General features: G+C 36.3%; 3 protein-coding genes and 2 long non-coding RNA genes across 5 annotated transcripts; 3 read left to right on the top strand and 2 right to left on the bottom strand.

Annotated features, from left to right (window-relative positions):
• Positions 1-787: 787 nt before the first annotated feature.
• LOC139100131 (uncharacterized) lies at positions 788-3,386 on the bottom strand. The gene is made up of 3 exons (XR_011545405.1): positions 3,191-3,386; positions 2,067-2,164; positions 788-1,956 (listed from the first exon to the last, which is right to left on the bottom strand). It is a non-coding gene; the product is annotated as an uncharacterized lncRNA (long non-coding RNA).
• Positions 3,387-3,668: 282 nt separating this feature from the next.
• Positions 3,669-5,692, top strand: LOC139100140 (trypsin 3A1-like). Its single transcript, XM_070652743.1, has 5 exons — positions 3,669-3,832; positions 3,899-4,012; positions 4,581-4,858; positions 5,103-5,324; positions 5,558-5,692. The coding sequence occupies exons 1-5, from the start codon at positions 3,691-3,693 to the stop codon at positions 5,645-5,647; spliced, it is 846 nt and encodes a 281-aa protein (XP_070508844.1). The 5' UTR covers positions 3,669-3,690; the 3' UTR covers positions 5,648-5,692.
• Positions 5,693-5,793: 101 nt separating this feature from the next.
• On the top strand, positions 5,794-9,028 carry LOC139100139 (chymotrypsin-1-like). Its single transcript, XM_070652742.1, has 5 exons — positions 5,794-6,789; positions 6,854-6,967; positions 7,611-7,891; positions 7,954-8,175; positions 8,726-9,028. The coding sequence occupies exons 1-5, from the start codon at positions 6,648-6,650 to the stop codon at positions 8,813-8,815; spliced, it is 849 nt and encodes a 282-aa protein (XP_070508843.1). The 5' UTR covers positions 5,794-6,647; the 3' UTR covers positions 8,816-9,028.
• A 253-nt stretch (positions 9,029-9,281) lies between these two features.
• Positions 9,282-16,840, top strand: LOC139100312 (uncharacterized). The gene is made up of 3 exons (XR_011545429.1): positions 9,282-9,669; positions 14,195-14,271; positions 14,575-16,840. It is a non-coding gene; the product is annotated as an uncharacterized lncRNA (long non-coding RNA).
• Positions 16,841-17,538: 698 nt separating this feature from the next.
• On the bottom strand, positions 17,539-19,829 carry LOC139100225 (uncharacterized). The gene is made up of 4 exons (XM_070652832.1): positions 19,724-19,829; positions 18,910-19,417; positions 18,072-18,280; positions 17,539-17,736 (listed from the first exon to the last, which is right to left on the bottom strand). Exons 1-4 carry the CDS (start codon positions 19,808-19,810, stop codon positions 17,641-17,643), a joined length of 900 nt encoding a protein of 299 aa, XP_070508933.1. The 5' UTR covers positions 19,811-19,829; the 3' UTR covers positions 17,539-17,640.
• Positions 19,830-21,979: the final 2,150 nt, after the last annotated feature.

The following is a 21,979-nucleotide window of genomic DNA, read 5'->3' as shown; positions in this document are numbered from 1 at the left end:
AAGGCAACTTGAGGGTGACTTGAAGAGCAACTTGATGGTGACTTGAAGGGCAACTTGAAGGGCAACTTGATGGTGACTTGAAGGGCAACTTGAGAGTGACTTGAAAGGCAACTTGAGGGTGACTCGAAAGGCAACTTGAGGGTGACTTGAAAGGCAACTTGAGGGCAACTTGAAGAGCAACTTGAGGGTGACTTGAAAGGCAACTTGAGGGCAACTTGAAGGGCAACTTGAAGGGCAACTTGAAGGGCAACTTGAGGGTGACTTGAAGGTCAACTTGAGGGAGACTTGAAGGGCAACTTGAGGATGACTTAAAAGGCAACTTGAGGGCAACTTGAGGGTGACTTGAAGGGCAACTTGAGGGTGACTTGAAGGAGACTTGAAGGGCAACTTGATGGTGACTTGAACGGCAACTTGAGGGTGACTTGAAGGGGAAGTTGAGGGTAATTTTAAGAGAATCTAAGAATGATTTGGAGAAGACCTGAGGGTCACTTGGAGTGCCTTGGCAAAATTCTGAACATTTTTGACCAATTCCACATCCACATACCCAGCTTTGCATCCAAAACCCCATCCCATCAATCACCCAAAAAATTACTCCATAAACACCTCAAAAACTTGCCATTAAACGTGATTTATGACCCCAAAAAATATACTTAAATGATTAGACTAAACATAACATAATCAAACATGCTGTAATGTGGAGAACTGAAAGCTGTTATGAAGGTGTGAAAAAAATTCTGTTTACTTTTTGTGGAAATAGAAAAAAATGTTGAAGTTTTGAGCGATAATTTGTGATAAAAATGCACTTTTATTTACACTTTTAATTTTACTTGTCAATGATGTAACAAAAATTGGATGTGAAATATGAATTTATTAGTTGTGAAGGTCAGTCGGTTATGAAATTTTTTATGTTAGTTGTTGACATGATGTATGTAAGTTGATGTAATTCTGATGAAGTTTGAGTATTTTGATGGAGATTGGGTGGTTTGAGATTTAATTTGAATTTATTTAGAGGAATTTGGCAGGTTTTACAGAAATTTATCGGAAATTGTACAAAAATCCGCTAAAAATTTGGAAAGTTTGTTCAAAATCAAGCACAATTTTGACAAATTTGTCAAAAATTTGAAAAATTTGATAAAAATCTGGCAGAAATTTGACAACTTAATCAAAAATCGGTCGAAATTCTTGCAAATTTCCCAAAAATCGGTCAAAATTCTGACAAATTAGCCAAAAATCGGACAAAATTCTGTCAAACTTAATAAAAATCAGCTGAAATTCTGACAAATTTGGCTGTACCAGTCAAAAATCTGGCAAAATTCTGACAAATTTACCAAAAATCTAACAAATTTGCTGAAAATCTGACAAAATTCTGATAAATTTGCCAAATATCTGACAAATTGATCAAAAATCAGTCAAAATTCTGACAAATTTGCCAGAAAATCTGACAAAATTCTGACAAATATGCCAAAAATCTGACAAATTCATTAAAAATCTGACAAAATTACCAAAAGTCAGTCAAAATTCTAACTAATTTGCTGAAATTCTGGCAAAATTCTGTCTTATTTACCATAATTCTGACAAAATTCTGACAAATCAGTCGAAAATCTGACATAATTCTTACAAATTTGCAAAAAGTTAGTCAAAATTCTGACAATTTTCCCAAATTTCTATCAAACTTTACTCTAAAAATCCTTTATTTACAGCACTAAATCTGTCCAAATTCCATCTCATCTCCCACGTTCAAAATCCTTTCATCCGATCCCTGTCAAATTCCTGATCTCTCGCCTTCTTCACCTCCTTCCGTTCCATCAATTTCACCTCCACTGAGTAGACACAGATGACAAAATAAATATTAGCTATTGAGAATGCAATAAAATGTGGTAAAATGTGATATAATCCACTAAGTAGTGTCATAGCAGCCACAATTAATGACATGACGTAAAATGTTAACGAGCAGCACTGAAAATATTTGTGGATTTAATAAAATAATTCAGATGGTAGGTTATGGTATTGAAAATTTGGAATTGGAATCAATCAATCAGGTCATTTAATTGAATTTTGATACTTACAATATCTTTGATGATGAAATTTCCACAACATAGGAGAATATTCGCGGTTATTGTGAAGATGTAGATTACTATTTTTGAAACTTGAAGTAATGTGAACCCTGTGGAGAAATATGGACATCCAGGTGAGACTGTTTTCAGGCATTAAATTGAGAGAAATACAGAAAGAAACTCGAGAAAAATTGTGGAAATTTTTTTTAATAAAAATCCGACAAATTAACCAAAATTCTGGCATAGTTGCTGAAGTCGGTCAAAATTCCGACATAATCCTTCAAAAAATCTGCTAAAAATCTGACAATTTCGTTGAATTTCACCAAAATTTCTACAAATTCATCAAAATCAGGAAAAAAATCTAACTAAATTTATCAAAAGTTTAACATAATTGCTAAAATCGGCCAAAATTCTGGCATAAAAATCACTAAAAAATTTGACGGATCTGACAAAATTCGAACAAAACTGGCAAAATCCCTAAAATCCGCAAAAAAACTGTCATAATCATTAAATCCGCCAAAAAACTGACAAATTTTCCAAAATCCGTCAAAATTCTGACATAAAAATCTAAAAAAAATTCCAAAATTCTAACAAATTTGTCAAAATCTGACAAAACTAAGAAATTTATCAAAATTTTGACAAAATTGTTGAATTCCGTCAAAATTCTAGAATAAAGTCACTAAAATTGCCAAAATTTTGAAAATCTGCCACAATTCCGACACAAAAAGTCGGCCAAAAAACCGACAAAATTCCTAAAAAATTGTCATAAATCGGACAAAACTGTCAAAATCCGCCAAAATTCATACACAAAAATTCTGCCAAAAAACCGGCAAAATTCCTAAAAAATTGTCATAAATCGGACAAAACTGTCAAAATCCGCCACAAGTCCGATACAAAAAAGTCTGCCAAAAATCCGACATAAAAAGTCCGCCAAAAAACCGACAAAATTAATAAAAAAAATTGCCTTAAACAGGACAAAACTTTCAAAATTCGCCACAAGTCCGATACAAAAAAGTCTGCCAAAAATCCGACACAAAAAGTCGGCCAAGAATCCGACAAAATTTCCGAAAGTCATCTAAAATTTCACTCAAATTTCCACTAAATTCCCCTCAAAATTCCACAAATTCTCAACTCACAATCACTATCATCCTTTTCACTTCCACTCCCTAAATCCAGTGACTTCCTATACTCCTCAACTTTCCGTATAAGTTCATTGGCATCAACAAAAATAAGAAAACAACAAAAAACTAAATTAAATGTCGAAATAAAATAAATTGAATTTTGTAGATCAAAAATGCACAAAAATTTCTTCACGACCGGAAACTTTGCCATTTTGCAGCAAAATGAAAAATCCGTGAGAATTTTCCGCAAAAGAAAATGTGAGAAAATTGTGGAAAATCTTTGGAAAATTGAGTAAAATTTATAGTCAGACCGTCCAAAAAATTCCAAGACACAAAATTCATGCCTTAACATTTTATACCTTATTAGACAAGATCCTGATAAGGTATAGTCAAGCAATCTTATCGACATTAAGCATATGATTTATGACTCTAATCTCATGGACTTTCCCACATGCCCCAACATCCTATAAATGTATTAAATAATTAAGTAATTTAAGTCATTTGATTGTTAAAAAATGAAGAAATTGGTATTAATTGCTGTGTTAATTGCCGTGTTGGAACTGACACATGGAGCACCAAGAACAGCTCCAACAAGACTTGGTGGACGTACGCCACAATATTTGAGAACCAGCAACAGAAATGGACGAATTGTTGGCGGTAAATTTTTGGCAATTTTTAGTGAAAATTTCTAGAAAAATTGACAATTTTTTTGGTCTTTTGCAGGAGAACCAGCGGATATTGAGCGATTCCCACACATGCTTGCCCTACTTGACTTGTCATGGGGTGGATTCATATGCGGTGCATCAGTCATTCATGCACAATGGTCATTAACAGCTGGTAAGGATTAGTGGAATTGATGTGATGTAGAAATTGGTGACTTAAGTCAGGTTTGAGGCTGGATTTTGTTGAGTATGGCTTGGAGGCATAGTCATTCTGCTTTGAGGTACCCTGGGGTCTCTAGGGTGCACTGGGGTTCTCTGGAATGCCCTGGGGATAGAGTCATGTCAAATTGAGATCGGATTCATGCTGGAATTGAGTTAAAGTAATGCAACTCATGTGTCAGCATCATGCAGGCTCTGGAGTCGGTGTCATGCTGTCCTGGGGTAAGAGTCATGATGCCCCGGGGTAACAGTCAAGCTACTCTGGAGTAAGACTCAATCTAGCATGCAATTAGAGTCATTCTGGCTCTTAATCAGAGTCATGTTCTGCTCATAGGTCAATGTCATGTTGGCTCTGGGGTCAGTGTCATGGTGACCGTCAAGCTGCCTCGGGGTAACAGCCATGCTGCTCATGATTCCTGAGTCATACTACCCTTTTGACAATTTTCTCCCATTTCTACATCATGTGACTTTTGGATATACTCAAAAAAATCATTCAACTTTTAATTTTCCCTTCCTAATTCCAGCTCACTGCCTCGAATTTGACACGCCAGCAATTATGATCAATCTTCGTGGTGGCTCATCAAGTCGTGTATCGGGTGGATTCCTTTTCTTTGTTGATTCATACACATTACATCCACAATATGATACAGATTGGCTTGATTTTGATATTGCAATTATTAGAGTTGCTGATGATTCGCCATTGACTGGACTTAATGTTGCTGTTGTTCCTATATCACCAATTTGTGATAGTGCTTGTTGTCAGACATGCGATCCTGAGCCGGTTACTATTACTGGATGGGGTGTAAGTAATTTTGGTTTTTTTTTCTGCCTAGCCTGCCTAGCCTGACTAGCCTGCCTAGCCTGACTAGCCTGCCTAGCCTGCCTAGCCTGCCTAGCCTGCCTAGCCTGCCTAGCCTGCCTAGCCTGCCTAGCCTGCCTAGCCTGCCTAGCCTGCCTAGCCTGCCTAGCCTGCCTATTAGCCCCATAGACCCCTCAAAATACCCTTCTAATCCCCAACAATTCCAACTTCTCTTCCTACCATTCAGATTGACGATAACGGAGTCATTCCACAATTACTGAATCAAATTACCCTGCCAATCTACAATCATGCTGAATGTGATACCAAATGGGGATGGATTCCAGAGTTCTTCTTCTGTGTTTGGGCTGGTAATGGACAGGATTCATGTAACGGTGACAGTGGATCGCCACTTGTACGTGATGTTAATGGACAGAGATTCCAAATTGGTCTTGTGAGCTTTGGAAGTAGTGTGAGTATTTAATTTAGTTAAGGACAGTGGTGGGACATCCTGTGTGACGTGGTATGCTTCTTGGTCAATACTGACTGACAAGGAGTGCTGTGGTGCTTAGCATTGACCCACTAGTGTGACATGGTGCACCAAAAAGCAGGTCTGCTCATTAAAAATGCAGGAAATGCCCGACCAAACCTTAATTGACAATCTGATACTTAAAAATATTTTCTTTCTTTCTTTTCGGTCATCAGACATGCGGTGATGGAAGCTTCCCAAGTGTTAATACAAGAATTGAATATCCTGGTGTACGTAACTGGATCACAGAAGTGTCTGGATTGTAGATATGATTATTATGTAAATAAATTGGTTACTATTATGGAAATTTAGACATTTTTTGATTTGTTAGTGAAAATATTTAAGGAAGCACTGATGCAGGGGTGTACAACCTTTTTGAAAATTGAGGTTTTATGGTCATGCATTGTCCTAGGTGACGTATAAGGACGTATAGCGACATATAGTGTCATATAGAGATGTATAGAGACATATTAAGAAATACAGAGACATATAGGGATATTTATGGCCATTTAAGGCCATTTAAGGCCATTTAGGGACGTATGTATAGCGACGTATAATGACGTATAGCGACGGAAAGCGACGTTCAGGGACGAAAAGCGACGGATACGGTCATATAGAGACATAATGGGACATAATGGGACATATAAGAACATATGGGGACATATAGGAACATTTAGGTACATTTAGGGACATTCAGAGACGTATGGGGACGGATAAGGACAGATAGGGACAGATAGGGACGGATAGGGACGGATAGGGACGGATAGGGACGGATAGGGACGGATAGGGACATTTAGGAACGTATGGCGTTGGATATGGACGGATATGGACATATAATGAGTGGATAAAGACGAATAGGGGCGGATAGAGAGGAATAGAGTGGGATAATGAGGTATGCAGAGAAGTACAGAGTCGTTCGGAGATGTAAGAAAGGATAAAAAGTAAGACATATCACTCCAAATTCCCACAGCCTCACAATCATCACAACATTGCTATCGTCATCCATTCCATAAATAGTTTCATATCAAAAAATCCAGATTTTCCCAACCACTTCAATCAACCTTGACACTTGCCAGGAATTAAAAATAAACTGTGATTTGATAAGGAAAAAAAAAGAAACTTAATCTTATCACATCCGTAAAGTGTAGTAAAAGAAGTGACGATAATTACTACTTTTTTTGTGATTTTCCCACTCAATATCTACAGCACAAGTAGCCTATAAATGATTGAGTAATTGAACAATTCAGCTCAGTTAATTGTGTCAAAATGAACAAATTAGTTTTATTCGTTATTTTAGTGTCAATTTTAGAATTATCAAATGGTAGATCACGTCCAGCACCTGCTCGATTGGGTGGAAGGACGCCACAATATTTGAGGGAAAGAGTCAGGACTGGAAGGATTCTTGGTGGTGAGTTTGGGGGCTTTTTTGAGTGACTTTTGATGGATATAATTGGATAATTCTATTTAATCAGGTCAACCAGCTGATATTGAGAGATTCCCACACATGCTGGCACTTCTTGATCTCACCATGGGTGGATTTATTTGCGGTGCATCGGTTATTCATGCTCAGTGGTCGTTGACGGCTGGTAAGTGTGGTTTTAGTCAATTTTTAGTTGATATTTTAGTGCAGTAATGGGCAAGCAGTGTGTCCAGGTGCAGTGGTGGTCAACCTTGGTGTCGCAGTGCAGGGGTGGACAATCTGTGTGCTGTGGTTGTCAAACTTGGTGCCGTAGTTCAATCGTGTGCAACCTGTATGCCGCAATGCAGTGGTGAGCAACCTGTGTGCAGTGATGGTCAACCTGTGTACCGTGGCATACTGATGCTCAGTATAAAGCTTCAAATGTGCCGTGAACCATTTTTTTAGGACTGAGAGGTATCTTGACTCAAAAAAGGTTGTCCTTCACTGCTCCAGAGTGTATATCAAGGTTGGTCAAGCTGTTTTGAGTCATGGGCAGAGTTGTCAGAACTCCAATGTGGAAGCATCTAAACTAGAGTTACCGATTCCATTACAAACGACTTTTATTTGATTTTTGGGATGCAAATCCACAATGGAGGCCCTTTCTTAGACTTTTGGAGTTCGAATTCCCAACCCTGATCATTGGACACCTTGGTGGTCAGCCACAACCTACACCCGACACTCCATGCCATTCTTAGCACTTCCAAAATGTCAATTTCATCTCATTATACCTAATAAATCACATAACCTCCATCTAACCCTTCCCCTTTCAGCTCACTGCCTCGAATTCCAAACCCCAGCACTCATGATCAACCTCCTTGGTGGAACAACCGATCGAACATCAACAACTGGAACTCTATTCTTTGCTGATTCATACACATTACATCCACAATATGATGCAGTATGGCTTGATTTTGATATTGCTGTAATTAGAGTTGCTGATACGTCACCAATGATTGGACATAACATTGCAGCTGTGCCTATATCACCTGCTTGTAATGAGAGATGTTGTCAGGCATGTGATCCTGAACCAGCAACTGTTACTGGATGGGGTGTAAGTTTGTTATTGACTATTTTAAGGATTTTAAGCATATAATAATGAATGTCCACTTCCAGCTCAATGAAGAAGGCCAGTATCCAAGAAATCTACAGCAACTCACACTTCCTATCTTCAATATTGACGAATGTGATGCCATATGGACGGATATCTTTGATCACTTCTTCTGTGTTCATTCTAAATTGAATGTAGACACATGTAGTGGTGACAGTGGATCGCCAGTTGTGACTGATGTTGATGGACAGAGATTCCAAATTGGTCTTGTTAGTTTTGGACATAGTGTAAGTATTTTGGGGGGTATTTTAGGGGATAAGACAAGTGGTACGCATGAGGGTCAATAGGGTCAATATTGTCAATAGGGTCAATAGGGTCAATAGGGTAAATTGGGTCAAGGGAGTCAATACGGTCGATAGGGTCAATAGGGTCAATAGGGTCAATAGGGTTAATAGGGTCAATAGGGTCAATAGGGTCAATAGGGTCAATATGGTCAATAAGGTCAATGGGGTCAATAGGATCAAAATGGTCAAGGGGGTCAATAGGGTCAATAGGGCCAATAGGGTCAATAGGGTCAATAGGGTCAAGGGGATCAATTGGGTCAATTGGGTCAAAAGGGTCAATAGGGTCGAGAAGGTCAATAGGATCAATATCCCGGGATTGAGAACCCCTGGTAGGCACACCTAAGGGGTAAGTCTCGGTTCATGGCATTCTTCATGACCGCAGCACACAGGTTGACCACCACTGGTCCATCAAATCATGTTAAACATGTAGTTTGACTGGATTTACCTGCCATAATTTGAACCTTAATATCTGAATTTTTATCTGTTTTTTTAGCAATGCGGCAATGGAATCCACCCAAGTGTCAACACAAGAATTGAATTCCCAGGAATCAGAAACTGGATCACAGAAGTGTCTGGATTGTAGAAATTGAGCTTAATTGGGGATCATTCGGCTTGTGACCAGCTTATTAGGTTAGGACCTTCAATCATCATATATAATTGGGGATCATTTGGTTGTTGTGTCACAGGTGGGAGGAGGAGGGGTTGGAATAGATTTTTAATGTTCCTTAATATGTGAACTGTGCCTTAAAGCATTCAATTTAAATAAATTGCAAAAAATTCTTAAAAATCATCAAAATTTTCCCAGAATTTTTCTCACCACAATCTTGACTCAATTTCCTCACATTTGCTGCCCCAAACTAACACTTAGTCATCAATATTGCCCATATTTACCCAATCAATTGCCTCTCACCATTTTTATGACTAAACTTAAGTTTTTCATCACATCCAAAAGCTCTCTCAATTTTTCTCACAATTTTAAAGCTTCTCTCAGTTTATCAAAATTGACGGTTTTGTGGCTGCTCACATGTCACATCAGACGAACAATAACAATAAAGTCGACAACAAGTCATCGCAGTCAAGTTTTATCGCTTCGTGCAGGCAGTCGTGTTTTGTGACAAAAAGTGAAAATTTTGAAATTTTGTGAAAAAAATTTTGAAAATTTAACGGTTAAAAAAAATTTAAAAATTTAACGGACAAAAAAAATTCAAAAAAAAAAGATGAAAGTCGCAAATTTTTTTAAATTTGATTCAAATTTTTCCATTTCGATGGATTCGGACAAGTTTTATTTGCGATATCAAAATATAATTTTTGGATGGTTGCACTTGGTGTTGGGATTAATTGGCTCTATTTATGCTGGATATAGAGCCTTTGTTGATCTCCTTAAAGCCAAGTCTGCTAGTGATCTGGACAGCACTTATCTTAGATATGTTATGTTACGTAAGTTGGAAATTATAGTCAATAATTTGTGGAAATGAAGTGGAAAATTGGAAAATTTTAATTAATTTTGAGGTTAGAATTCAGATTTTTGAGGTTAGGATCCTAACTTTGAGGTTAAGTGATGGTTTTTGATGATGGAATTTTTGGGGTTAGAATTGCTCAATTTTGAGGTTAAGTTTGCTAAATTTTGAGATTAGAATTGCCAATTTTTGCTAAATTTTGAGGTTAGGATTGACAAATTTTGGCGCCAAAATCCCCCCTTAAGCCGACCAAAATTCATTCCTAACCGCCATCAAATTTTCACACTTAATCAGCCATAAAATTCTTATCTAAACAATTAACATCTCTCACAAAAATCTGACATCATCATGCGAAAATCCAATCACAATTCTCGTCTCAATCTAGTCACAGCACACATGTCACATCAGCACATCCCACAAATCTTTTCGCAAAATGAATTGTGTTTATTCACACATTTTTATTATTTTCATTTTTTTGTTAGCTTTTTTTAGTGTAAATTATGAGAAAATTTGAGTGTTTTTGTTGGTTTTTGTGGAGTTTGTGTTGAGGGATGTAAACAGGATATTTGAGGTTGTTTGAGGATTGACTTGAAGAATTCTAACCTTAAAATTTGGAAAACATAACCTTAAAATTTGGGAAACATAACCTTAAAATTTGGCAATTCTAACCTCAAAATTTAGCAATTCTAACCTCAAAATTTCACACTTTTAACCTCAAAATTTGCCAATTCTAACCTCAAAAATTGATAATTTGGAACTTTAACCTCAAAAATCCCCAAATTTCTCCCAAAATTCATCAAACACCCGCACTTGACCCTTCTTCCCACCGGCATCTGCTCAACATATCCAATTAATTATTCCAAAAACTCATAACTGCTTGATCTTTGCATTTTAAATTAAATTACACATCCATTTACACCACAGACCCCGAAAATTAATAAAAAATTACGCAAAAGTTCTCGAATAAGAAGAAAAGAAAAATTTTGTTTGTCGCGCTAGCTTGCGTAAAAAAAACATTTGTCAATAAGTGAATCATCCATAGTCGGACACATGCTGAACATGACCTAAGATCTATCTGGAATGGCCCCTCTTAATAGAATTTAAATGGGTTTGTGAATGACTTGATATCGCAATTTTTTCACACTTAAATGAATTGAGGAATTTGTTGTTTTTTGTGTTGGGTAAATTGAGTGGGTTGGATGTGGTTACTATGGGGAATGAGATGGTGATGGGTGGGAATTTTGAGGTTAGAATTTGAGTTTTTGAGGTTAGAATTTTGGATTTTTAGGTTTCAAATTGTCAAAATTTGTGGTTAGAATTGACAAATTTTGCTGAATTTTGAGGTTAGAATTAAAACATTTTTGAGGTTAGGATTTGAATTTTTGAGGTTAGAATCCAATTTTGAGGTTAGACTTGCCAAACTTTTGAAGTTAAAATTACCTAAATTTTGAGATTAAATTCTCAATTTTTGAGGTTATGTTTTCCAATTTTTTTAGGTTAAGTGTGCCAAATTTTGAGGTTAGAATTGTCATTTTCTTCAAAATAATGATCATTTGTGCAAATCAAAGCCAAAAAGCGCAAAAAGATTTTTTTTTTCACATTAAGCTGCAATTTTGATGTTCAGCCTGTGTTGTGTCTGATGACTAATGTTGTTGTTTAAAGTAGCAATTTAATCATCTTGACGATAAGTTTAGCACACATTTTGTTGTGTTGTAGACTTGATGTTAAAATTGTGTATGAATCAGGTTGTATTGTGATTTATTTGAATGTAAAGCACAATGTAGATGTTAAAGGGTTGTCTGTTTATGGGTTGATGGGTATAAGGGGCGTATTCAGGGGATGGAAGGGTTTTAGGGGTCACGGACTTAATGGGTATATGGGGTAGTTTGGCGCTTTTACTTCGGGATTTGACAATTCTAACCTCAAAATTGTCAAAATAACCTCAAAATTTTTCAACATAACCTAAAAATTGGCCAACTTTAGCCTCAAAATTTAGCATCATAGCCTCAAAATTTGGCGACATAACCTCAAAAATTCTCAATTTTAACCTAAAAATTCTGAAATTCTAACCTCAAAATACCTCAAATCATGCAAAATATTGCAACAAAGTCTCAAGTTGCAGTCACAAATTCCCATAATTTATGAGAAAAACACATCAATTCTAGATTCTATTATGTAAATGCTTCCAACAGTCAAAACATCAAGAATGAAGCTAGAAAAAAAAAAATTCACTTTGACCCAAATTTATATTTAATAATTCACATGACAATTGACAGATATTGCGATAGACATCGAATACACTTTTTTGTGATTATTGAAATTAATGGTTTGCTAGTTGAGCTTTTAAATGTGATAATGTGGATGAATGTAGCTTTATTGACAAGTTGAATTTATGAAGTGGATATGCAGAGATTTTAATAAAATTTGTGTTTTGGTTGGAATACATAACCTCTACAATTGGGCATTCAAAAGGACAATTATGGTACCTAATCATCAAAATGATCATTTTTAACACTTTAAATATACTAAACCATTAAAGGCATGGTTTGCATATTTCCGCCGGTGAATAATCGACATTATAGATTTGCGGTTTACTTATGTAATTTTAATAGTATTTTCTGATAACAAATAATACAGCAAACTATGAATCATTCGACTCTTTTATTGCTTTCTTTTCCCGTTTCATGAATAATATTATGACTTATTTCGGCTAAGTTAGACAATAAGTCATAATTTTCAGTATTGATTATTACAATATTAGTCAGGAAAAGTGACAGATATCGATCCCTAACAGGTTAATAACCTGCTTATATTGTTCAAAAATATCACTACGGTGCCTAAAAATGGTCTCTTTCCAATTATTGGAAAGTGTTCCTGAATAGAACAGTGTATGTATTGCAAGGTTCAACCAGCGATATCAGGGAATACATAATGAAGGTATACATCAACCTTCGATTTCCCCAATCCCACAAAGCTGTATTCACTGCCGGTTATAGCTCAATTTTACATGAATATTAATTCATCATATTGCTAATCTTTGATTGATTAAAAGCCACAAAATTGCTAATTAAAACCACTATTTTCAATCAAATTCAGTCAGATTAGCATTCAGGGGAGAAGAGAAGAGGCAGGAAGATATCATGAGGCAGGATGGCAGTGTAGGTTGGTAACAGGAGGTGGTGTCAGGGGAAAGCTGTGTCATGGGGTAACATAAGAGGGCTGGAATTTCATAGGGGAGAGGGTGCAAGAGGGGAGGGACAGACGATGGGTTGTAGTACCTAAAACCATTCTATTCCTATAAAAAAACTCTCTGAATCCACTAAATTAATCAAAATTACCACAAAAATCCACTCAACCATACCAAAACAAAACCCCAAAAGTCAGCACAAAACACATCATAATCATTACAATATCATCGGCATCAAGCCAATGTCGTCACTAACAAAAATAAAAAACACAAATTTTGTGCCTATTGTGTACTTCAAATAAGTTCCATACATCTCCATTGTGTCACACAGCAGCAAATCTACTGAGACAAGTAGTAAGACTATTAAGTGACTATTTTTCCACCACAGCAGTCATGTAATGACATTTGTCACATTAATTAACGTCTTGTGACTCATTTCATTCATAAAAAAGCAGCGCTGCTTTTATGCTGTACAATGTATGTAAATTAATTTGATTAAATTAGCGTATGTTGATGCAATTGAGGTCTACAGATGGTGTCATAGCATGCCTCTTCCGCGCTTCTGTTTGCTCATGTTTTTGTGCGATAATTAGAGACATGTGGAGGTTCATCAAATTGAGAAGTTGTAAACAAGTTTGGGTGGCGAAAATTAACAATTAGCGATGCTTATTGAGAAAAATAAGATGGGGATGCTGGGGTAAAAATGGGATGGATCTACTTAACCTCAAAATTTTGCAACATAACCTCAAAATTTGGCGACATAACCTTGAAATTTGGCAACTTAACCTCAAAATTTGGCAATTTAACCTCAAAATTTGCCAACTTAACCTCTAAGTATGTGCAATTTTACCTCAAAATTTAGTAATTAAGTTTGAGCAACTTAACCTCAAAGTTTAGTGACTATGTTTGGCAATATAACCTCAAAATTTTGGCAACTTAACCAGAAAATTCGGCAACTTAACCTCAAAATTTATCAACCTAACCCCAAAATTTGGCAATATAACCTCAAAATTTGGCAATTTAACTTCAAAATTTGGTAACTTAACCTCAAAGTTTGCACAACTTAACTTCAAATTTAGTGACTAAGTTTGACAACAAAACCTCAAAATTATGGCAACTTAGCCTCAAAACTGTCAACATAACCTCAAAATATAACCGGATAAATTCATGTTCAACCATAACAACCTCAACCAATTGTCGTTGCGAAATAATTTCTCAATTTTCCACATTCATTTCCATCCCATTGAGAGTTTATTCATCTTCCACTTAATTTCTAATAAACAATTTTTTATTTTTTTTTTTTCTCACTTCAAAACAGATCTCGAGACAATAATGGCCATATTTTGCTTCTTACTCATATGGGTGTCAATGATATTCATCGCTGGAGTTCAAAAGGTGATTAATAATTAATTAATTTGTTTATTTCGATAGATATTGAGATGTAGATGGGTGATCTAGTTGAAATTTAACCTCAAAAATGTATTCTAACCTGAAAATGTTGAAATTCAGAATTCTAACCTCAAAATTGAGAATCTTATTGAATTCTAACCTCAAAATTGGGAATATTTTGAATTCTAACCTCAAAATTGGAGGTTATCCGGAATGTCAACCTCAAAATTTGAGTTTTCTTAAAATTCTAACCTCAAAATTGAGAATTTTTTAAAAATTCTAACCTCAAAATTTTTTTCCAACTCACAGCGCAACACCTTCATGATGGCCCCATTCATCATCTACTGCATCCTAGCCGTTATCGCCTCCATGGGTCTCATCTTCAATCACCTCCTGTTCATAATCTCATTAATCTTCTATTTATACCTCTGTGTCATCAGTTGTCGACTCTATAAATTAATTAAAGATGCTGACAATCAGAATTCATCATCAAACAATGTCAGACGATATGACGAGAGATCCGTTGAGCCACCTACAATCACTCGACCGAGAACACCACGAAATAGTCGACCTGCTCCATCTAATAACACAACAACAACAACAACAGGTGGCAATGGAAGAACGTTAGACTCTGAAGTATAATGCAGCACTGGATTGTCAGTTACTGTTATTTAATTTAAGTCATCATAATTTTCCTCGTCTATGAATTCTTCATTTAACATCACTTTACTTAGTTTTTGTGCCTTATTGTTTGCTGAAAATGTTACACAATTTTTTGTGTATTTGTCGCTATTTTTTGATGTATTTTAAAAAGACGATAATGAACAATGAAAGGTCATTGACTAGATTTTTTGGATTTTAAATTACTTTTATTTTTGTATTAAAAGTTGTCGGGAATCGAAGATTAGTGCTTTAATTCTAAGTTGCCATAAAGCGACATATCAAGAATAAATATATAAATTTTAGAGGTTAGTTCACTTGTTACGTAATGCGAGAAATTGATAATTTTTGGATTTCCTCCACCCTGACATAGCCCGCTCTGATGTCTCCTTCCTGGCACCTCCCACCCTGACACTCCCTGTCATGGCACCCCTCACTCTGACACCCTACACCCTTACACCCATCTTCATGACACTCTCCTTCCTTGGACAATCCACCCTGGAACAATCTACCCCGGGACAATCCGCCACGGGACACACTGCCGAGGGACACTCTGCCCTGAGACACTCTGCCTTGGGAAACTATACCCGAGATATTCCGCCATGGAACACTCCGCCCCGGGTGAGTACGACACGGGATACTACGCCAAGAAACACTCAGCCTTGGGGACACTTCGACACTCTGACTGGGACACTCTGCCCCGATACTCTTTGTCTTGATACCTTTCACCTTGATACATCCCCACCACAACCAAAATTCCAAGCAAAGCATTCCTCTTCTAGAAAACATAATATAAAACAAAGCCTCAACCTCATCACCCTTCCCTGCTCCCCTAAAGATCATGAATACGTAATTAGTGAACAAACCCCCTTACTAAGTGCTTCAATGAAAGTATATAAAAGAAAGATATGAATATCAATATTTATTTGATAGTAAAAAATTCGTCCATTAAACATGTAAATTTAACAAATAATTTTGCTTTAAAAAATAATAATAATAATAATAATGTTAAGATGATAACCATGATGTGGACTATTGTTGCTTTATCTTGGTATAGGGATGGATTTGGTATGTTTGTAGACTCTAGTAGACTGCTACTATAGGTCATTAGGATAGGTGTATGCTACAAGAAGGCTACTACTATACTCCTACTATACTCTCAGCATACTAATACACTAGGACTAGTAGAATAGTATGGCTATCACTTTATATTCCAAAAACTCTAAAAATATTTCCCATAACATCCAAGACTCATAGTTAGGCTTTCCCAAAATCACGGTTCCGGAAGATTTTCTGAATTCTAACCTCAAAAACTTCAATTCTAACATCAAAATCCTGAATTCTAACCTAAAAATTCAGAATTCTAACCTCAAAAACCGGAAAATTTTCGGGATCGGGATCGGGATCGGAACGGGACCGGGACGAGATCGGAACTTCTCGGTTCCGATCGCGACATCGAGAAAGCATACTCAAATTGTGTCTAATCTCTCATTTGCAGTTCCCATACCTCGATTAAGCAAAAGATTCTCTCCACATACGCATAATTTAACTAAGAATAATAATTAAATTAATTAAATCTAATTGATTCTAGTGAGTACATTGACCATAAGTCGACAATAAATTTCAATTAAGAGCATAAGTATTAAAAAAACAACAACAATTTTTTGTATCTAAACCGTCCAACGATTTCACAACATTTTTTTTTACTATCTTTAAGTTGAAAATTTCTCACAAAAAATTGAATAAATATTTATTTGTAAGTCACACTATTAATGGGATACCTCTTATCTCACATACAATCATTAAATTTTGCAATGTTTTGTTAAAAAAATGTGTTTTTTTAAGAATAATGAAGAAAAATTTATGTAAATAAATAATAAAATAAAGAAAATTGTTGAATTGTATCAAAGATAAATATTGAATTGTAGAATTCTAACCTCAAAATCCTGAATTTTAACCTCAAAATCTTCAATTTTAACCCAAAATCCTGGAATCTAACCTCAAATTCATAAACATCCTGAATTCTAACCTTAAATTCATAAAACTCCAGAATTCTAACCTCAAAGTCTTGAATTCTAACCTCAAAGTACTGAATTCTAACCTCAAAATCCAGAACTCTAACCTCAAAATACTGAATTCTAACCTCAAAACTCTGAATTCTAACCTCAAAATCTAGAATCCTAACCTCAAAGTCCTCAATTCTAACCTCAAAATCCTCAATTATAACCTAAAAATCCAGAATTCTAACCTCAAAATGCTGCATTCTAACCTCAATATCCTGCATTATAACCTCAAAATCCTCAATTATAACCTCAAAATCCAAAATTCTAACCTCTAAATCCAGCATTCTAACCTCAAAACCCTCAAAATTCCTAGTATTTTCCAATAATATTTGTCCAATCCTCACTCATTCCATCCAACCCCATCCCAAGCACTTCACAAACATCCAAACGTGTCAATAAGATCAAAGCAAATTTCCTTGAGTCAAAATTAACACCTTTCTGATTTGTCGTGCAAATAAAAGTTGTGAAACATCTTCAAATCAACAAAAAAAATGAGGAAGAAGACAAGCTATCAGCTACGACTCAGTCATGTTTGCTTTATTTACACGTTTTGAATAATTTTTCATTAATAGACACATAGTTTTAGTCAAGAAGAGCTTCAGATTTTTGATTAAGATGGACATGGAATAAATAGAATTGCTCAATAATTGAATTATGTTGAATTTTTGGGGTTGTTAGTATTGGAATCAGTCAATGAGGTCTCAAATTGGCATGTAATGATGATGAATGTTGTTGCTGTTGATAGAAGCTGAAAAAATGGAGAATTTTGGATAATAAATCAAGTTTTAGAGGGTAAATTATTGTCAAGGACTAGCGGCGTAGTCAGATACGCGATTGCGGACATACCAGGACACCTCCACACCCCACACACCTGAATGCGCCGATATCCGAAAGAAAAATAACATAAAATCAGACCTCCCAAGTCGACATGACTCTGACATTGAGTCAGACTATCTAATATCCGTCCTAAATCCAAAAGTCACGCCAACCTGACGCCCACCTGACGCCAACCTGAAGAGGTGTCATCATATGTCCTTCAGCACAACACACCACTAACCACAAATTCCACTAAATTCTACTCACCGTAAACAGCAAAGCCCAATCAATATTAAAGAACAATGTTCTCAATCTAAAGTTAGATGACTTGATGTACCGCAGGAAACCCTTAAAGATCTTTCGAGTTTCATAATTTGTTATCTTTTGATGTCTTGACGTTTCATATCCAATAACTTGAAGATGTTCAATAGCTTCTTGTGTTGATGCGGCAGAGTTAATAAGGAATATTGTGAGGACTGTGGATATAGAGATAGTGTGGATGTTAGAATGGGTTGTTCTTGGAATTTGTTGTCTTCTGTAAATATTCTAAGTGACTCCTCAGCCTTATCAGCCTTCTGAACCTAACCTGATTGACTCCTTAACCTTTTCAGCCTTCTGAACCTAACCTGAGTGACTCCTTAGCCTTTTCAGACTTCTGAACCTAATCTGAGTGACTCCTTAGCCTTTTCAGCCTTCTGAACCTAACCTAAGTGACTCCTTAGCCTTTTCAGCCTTCTGAACCTAACCTGAGTGACTCCTTAGCCTTATCAGCCTTCTGAACCTAACCTGAGTGACTCCTTAGCCTTATCAGCCTTCTAAACCTAACCTGAGTGACTCCTTAGCCTTTTCAGCCTTTTGAACCTAACCTGAGTGACTCCTTAGCCTTTTCAGCCTTTTGAACCTAACCTGAGTGACTCCTTAGCCTTTTCAGCCTTCTGAACCTAACCTGAGTGACTCCTTAGCCTTATCAGCCTTCTGAACCTAACCTAAGTGACTCCTTAGCCTTTTTAGCCTTTTAAACTTATCTTTAGCATCTTCTAGACATAAAACCCTTCTAAACCTAACCCAAGGTTGTCCCTAACCCATAACACATCCAACCTCTTACCTGCATGCTCAATAAGCCAAACAGAAATGTTAAGCAGTATCAGAGATGTTGAATAGACTCCAAAATCACTATAAACAATCCTTCCAAATGCATACATCGAGAATGTCACATTCATCAGTAGATTTAAAGTTATCGGAATCAACAATGTTGTGCAGTTCCTGTTCACCAAATCCAAACTTTTAAAAAGCTTCTCATAAAGCTCAATAATCAACATAACCTCAAAATTTGTCAAATTTCTCATCGACGATACTTTCAGATGTAGCATGTTCATTCGGTCTCTGAGGCTGATTACAAAGCCTGAAAATTGAAGAATTATTGCATTTGAGTAGAACAGGCAGAGGTAGTAGAATGTGGCAGTAAAAATGTCATTATCAATGCGATTGTCATCAACTACAAAGTATAGAACTATTGCACCGACTATTCCAACCGTGATAAATGAGATGATGATGTAGATTAGTGACTTGTGCCTGTATGAATTGTAGTTGATGTGAATTTTTATGATTTTTGCCTGAAAATATAAGGAAAGAAATTGTGAAAAATTGCAGAATTTTTCAGGTGAGTGGACAGGATCGGATACCCCGGGGTAGGATAGGATACCCCGAGGCAGGATTCTATACCCCGGGGCATTATTGGATACCCCGGAGCATTATTGGATACCCCGAGGCAGGATTGGATACCCCGGGGAAGTATTGGTAATCACGGGGCAAAGTAGGATACTTCGGGCAGGTTAGGATACTCCGAGCAGGATAAGATACCCCAAGACAGTGAAGGATACTCAGGATAGCGTACAGTAGGACATCCCAAACTAACTCACCTTCTCATCAAATTCATAAATTGTTCCAAAAATGTCCAAAATCTTTGCACTTTTCCAATATTGATAAAAAATTAAAAATATCATCATTAGAAATCCCAAATATGCATTTAGTTCCCAAACTTTGACTATAAACAGTGATGAGAGCTTCCTAGTCGGCCTTGAATGATAAAACAGCACAAAATGCAACACTAAGACTATGAAAATGTAGATTTTGTCGGGGATTTTGATTGATGAAGTTTCTTTTGTGAGTCTTGATGGGAAAAGTCCGAAGAATTTGAGTAAGAAGTAAGGATATACAGCTGATGTGAAGACATTTAAATTAAGTTGAAGGATGGCTGATGAATTTTCAGATATTTTTGATGACATTTTGGTGAATTTATGACAAATTTTGACTATTTTTTGACTTAACACAGTGAATATTGTTGCCTTATGTGTCATTCAGGTACAATATGAGCCACCTATATCAAATGGTAACAGCAATCAATTAAAATATTGATTCCATAAACAGCATAATGATATGGTTCCATTAGTGATTATTAATATTTGCTGACACAATAAGTTGACATAGAATTTATTTACAATATAATTTGTTAATTGAGTTTTGGGAATTAAATGCAGAAGGTTCTCATTATCCTCACTTAAATTGTGTATAATTTCCGTATAAATTGCGTATAAAGTGCTCTTGAAGACGCTGAATTAGGTGAATATGGTCACAGTCGATAGGATGCTGTCATTGCCTTTAGAATTAGCAACTGGCAGGCGAAAGCCAGCTTTAAGTGACATCTGATGGAGGCCAAGATGGGGGGAGGGAAGTTAAGAATGAAGGAAGCATAAGGGAAGGGGTAATTCGACCCTCCAAGCCCTTTTTTCCATGAATGTGTTCCTTTTTTAATGATTTCTTGAACAATTGTGATCCATGGCCTCCCTCAGATGGCTCTGTCGCTGAATTCAATCTCTCAGTAGACTCAAAGCTTCAAAATTTCAAAAAATAGTGCCAACAGCCAATCTTTAGCTTGGAAAAAGCAAGAAAATAGTCAACTTTAATCACATCCGTAATGAAACTTTCCCATCCATTCCCATAAATGTCCTTCCACACAATCCATATCCATGTCATAGACCTCACCAACACACCTTAATTCAAAACTTTTTCCTCATATCCTTTCCACATCCAAACATTCAGCCGGCAAAGCACACAATCACAAACAGAACTTTTCTTATTATTGTTTATATTGATTTTTATTCAGCCTTTGTGCCTTTAAAACTCGGACGTGATAAATTGGACTAAAAAATAATTTTTAAATAAAATGTCAATAATCAGAACTGCTGTGTCAATTTCAACATTTAATATTTTATGCTGCATTGCCTTCATCATTTTTAAGATTTTGTTATTTTATGATATTGTAAGCCTTAATAAGAAGCAGTATGAAGTCTTTTGGATATTTTCATATAAACCGAGAGCTTTTTATGGTGAGTTATTGTTGTTGTGACTTGGATGTTCCTAAAAAATTGTGAAATTTATTGTAGAATTTGGATATATGATGGTGTTTGAGATGACTGGATACTTATTTGGAATTTTGGTTAATTCAATGCTGATTCTGGGTATTAATACAGCTAAATATAAGGTAAATATGATGCAGTAATGCAGGGAATGACTATAGTAGCGGGAGTCGGACTCCACTGGACTTCAATCAGACTTCAGTAGTGTCTGGACTCCAAAATAGGGTCCTGCCTGCTCTGCTAGGTCTCATTTCTCGAAATCCTCAAAGTAGACATCCTTGAGACAATCTGTGTATCTCGGTAAACACCAATTTGCCGCCAAAAATGTTTGAAAATTACCTGTACCGTATTCCGTGCCGGCAGAGTTAGCAGAACTACATTATGGAATCTGGAGTTGAACTTTGGGGTCCGGAGTCGGAATTCGAAATTCAAAATGGATTCAAGCGGCTTCCGATTGGATTCCAGTGGAGTCAGATTAAAGTCCAGTTGAGCCTGACTCCCGGATTCCTGTTAACTCTGAGTCCTACTCCAACAAAATCCCATCCGTACCCAAATTACCAAAATAAATCCTTTAATTTTCCTCATTCCAGAACAGCTTTTTCTTCTTCCGGATTTACTACATTGCAACCATTTGGTTGATAACAGCAACAATGATACAAGGAATTCAGTTGGAACTGTTTTACTACATCTTATTTGCGGGATTGAACATATTCTTCCTTTATGTCGTGGCCACGATTGAAGTTCGAATTAGGAAACAGA

Source organism: Chironomus tepperi, unplaced genomic scaffold, assembly GCF_022539635.2.
Source record: "Chironomus tepperi strain 1889 unplaced genomic scaffold, CSIRO-AGI_Ctep_v1 contig_58, whole genome shotgun sequence".
NCBI lineage: Eukaryota > Metazoa > Arthropoda > Insecta > Diptera > Chironomidae > Chironomus > Chironomus tepperi.
Note: the sequence above shows the minus strand (reverse complement) of the source record. Positions and strands in the feature narration are given on the sequence as shown.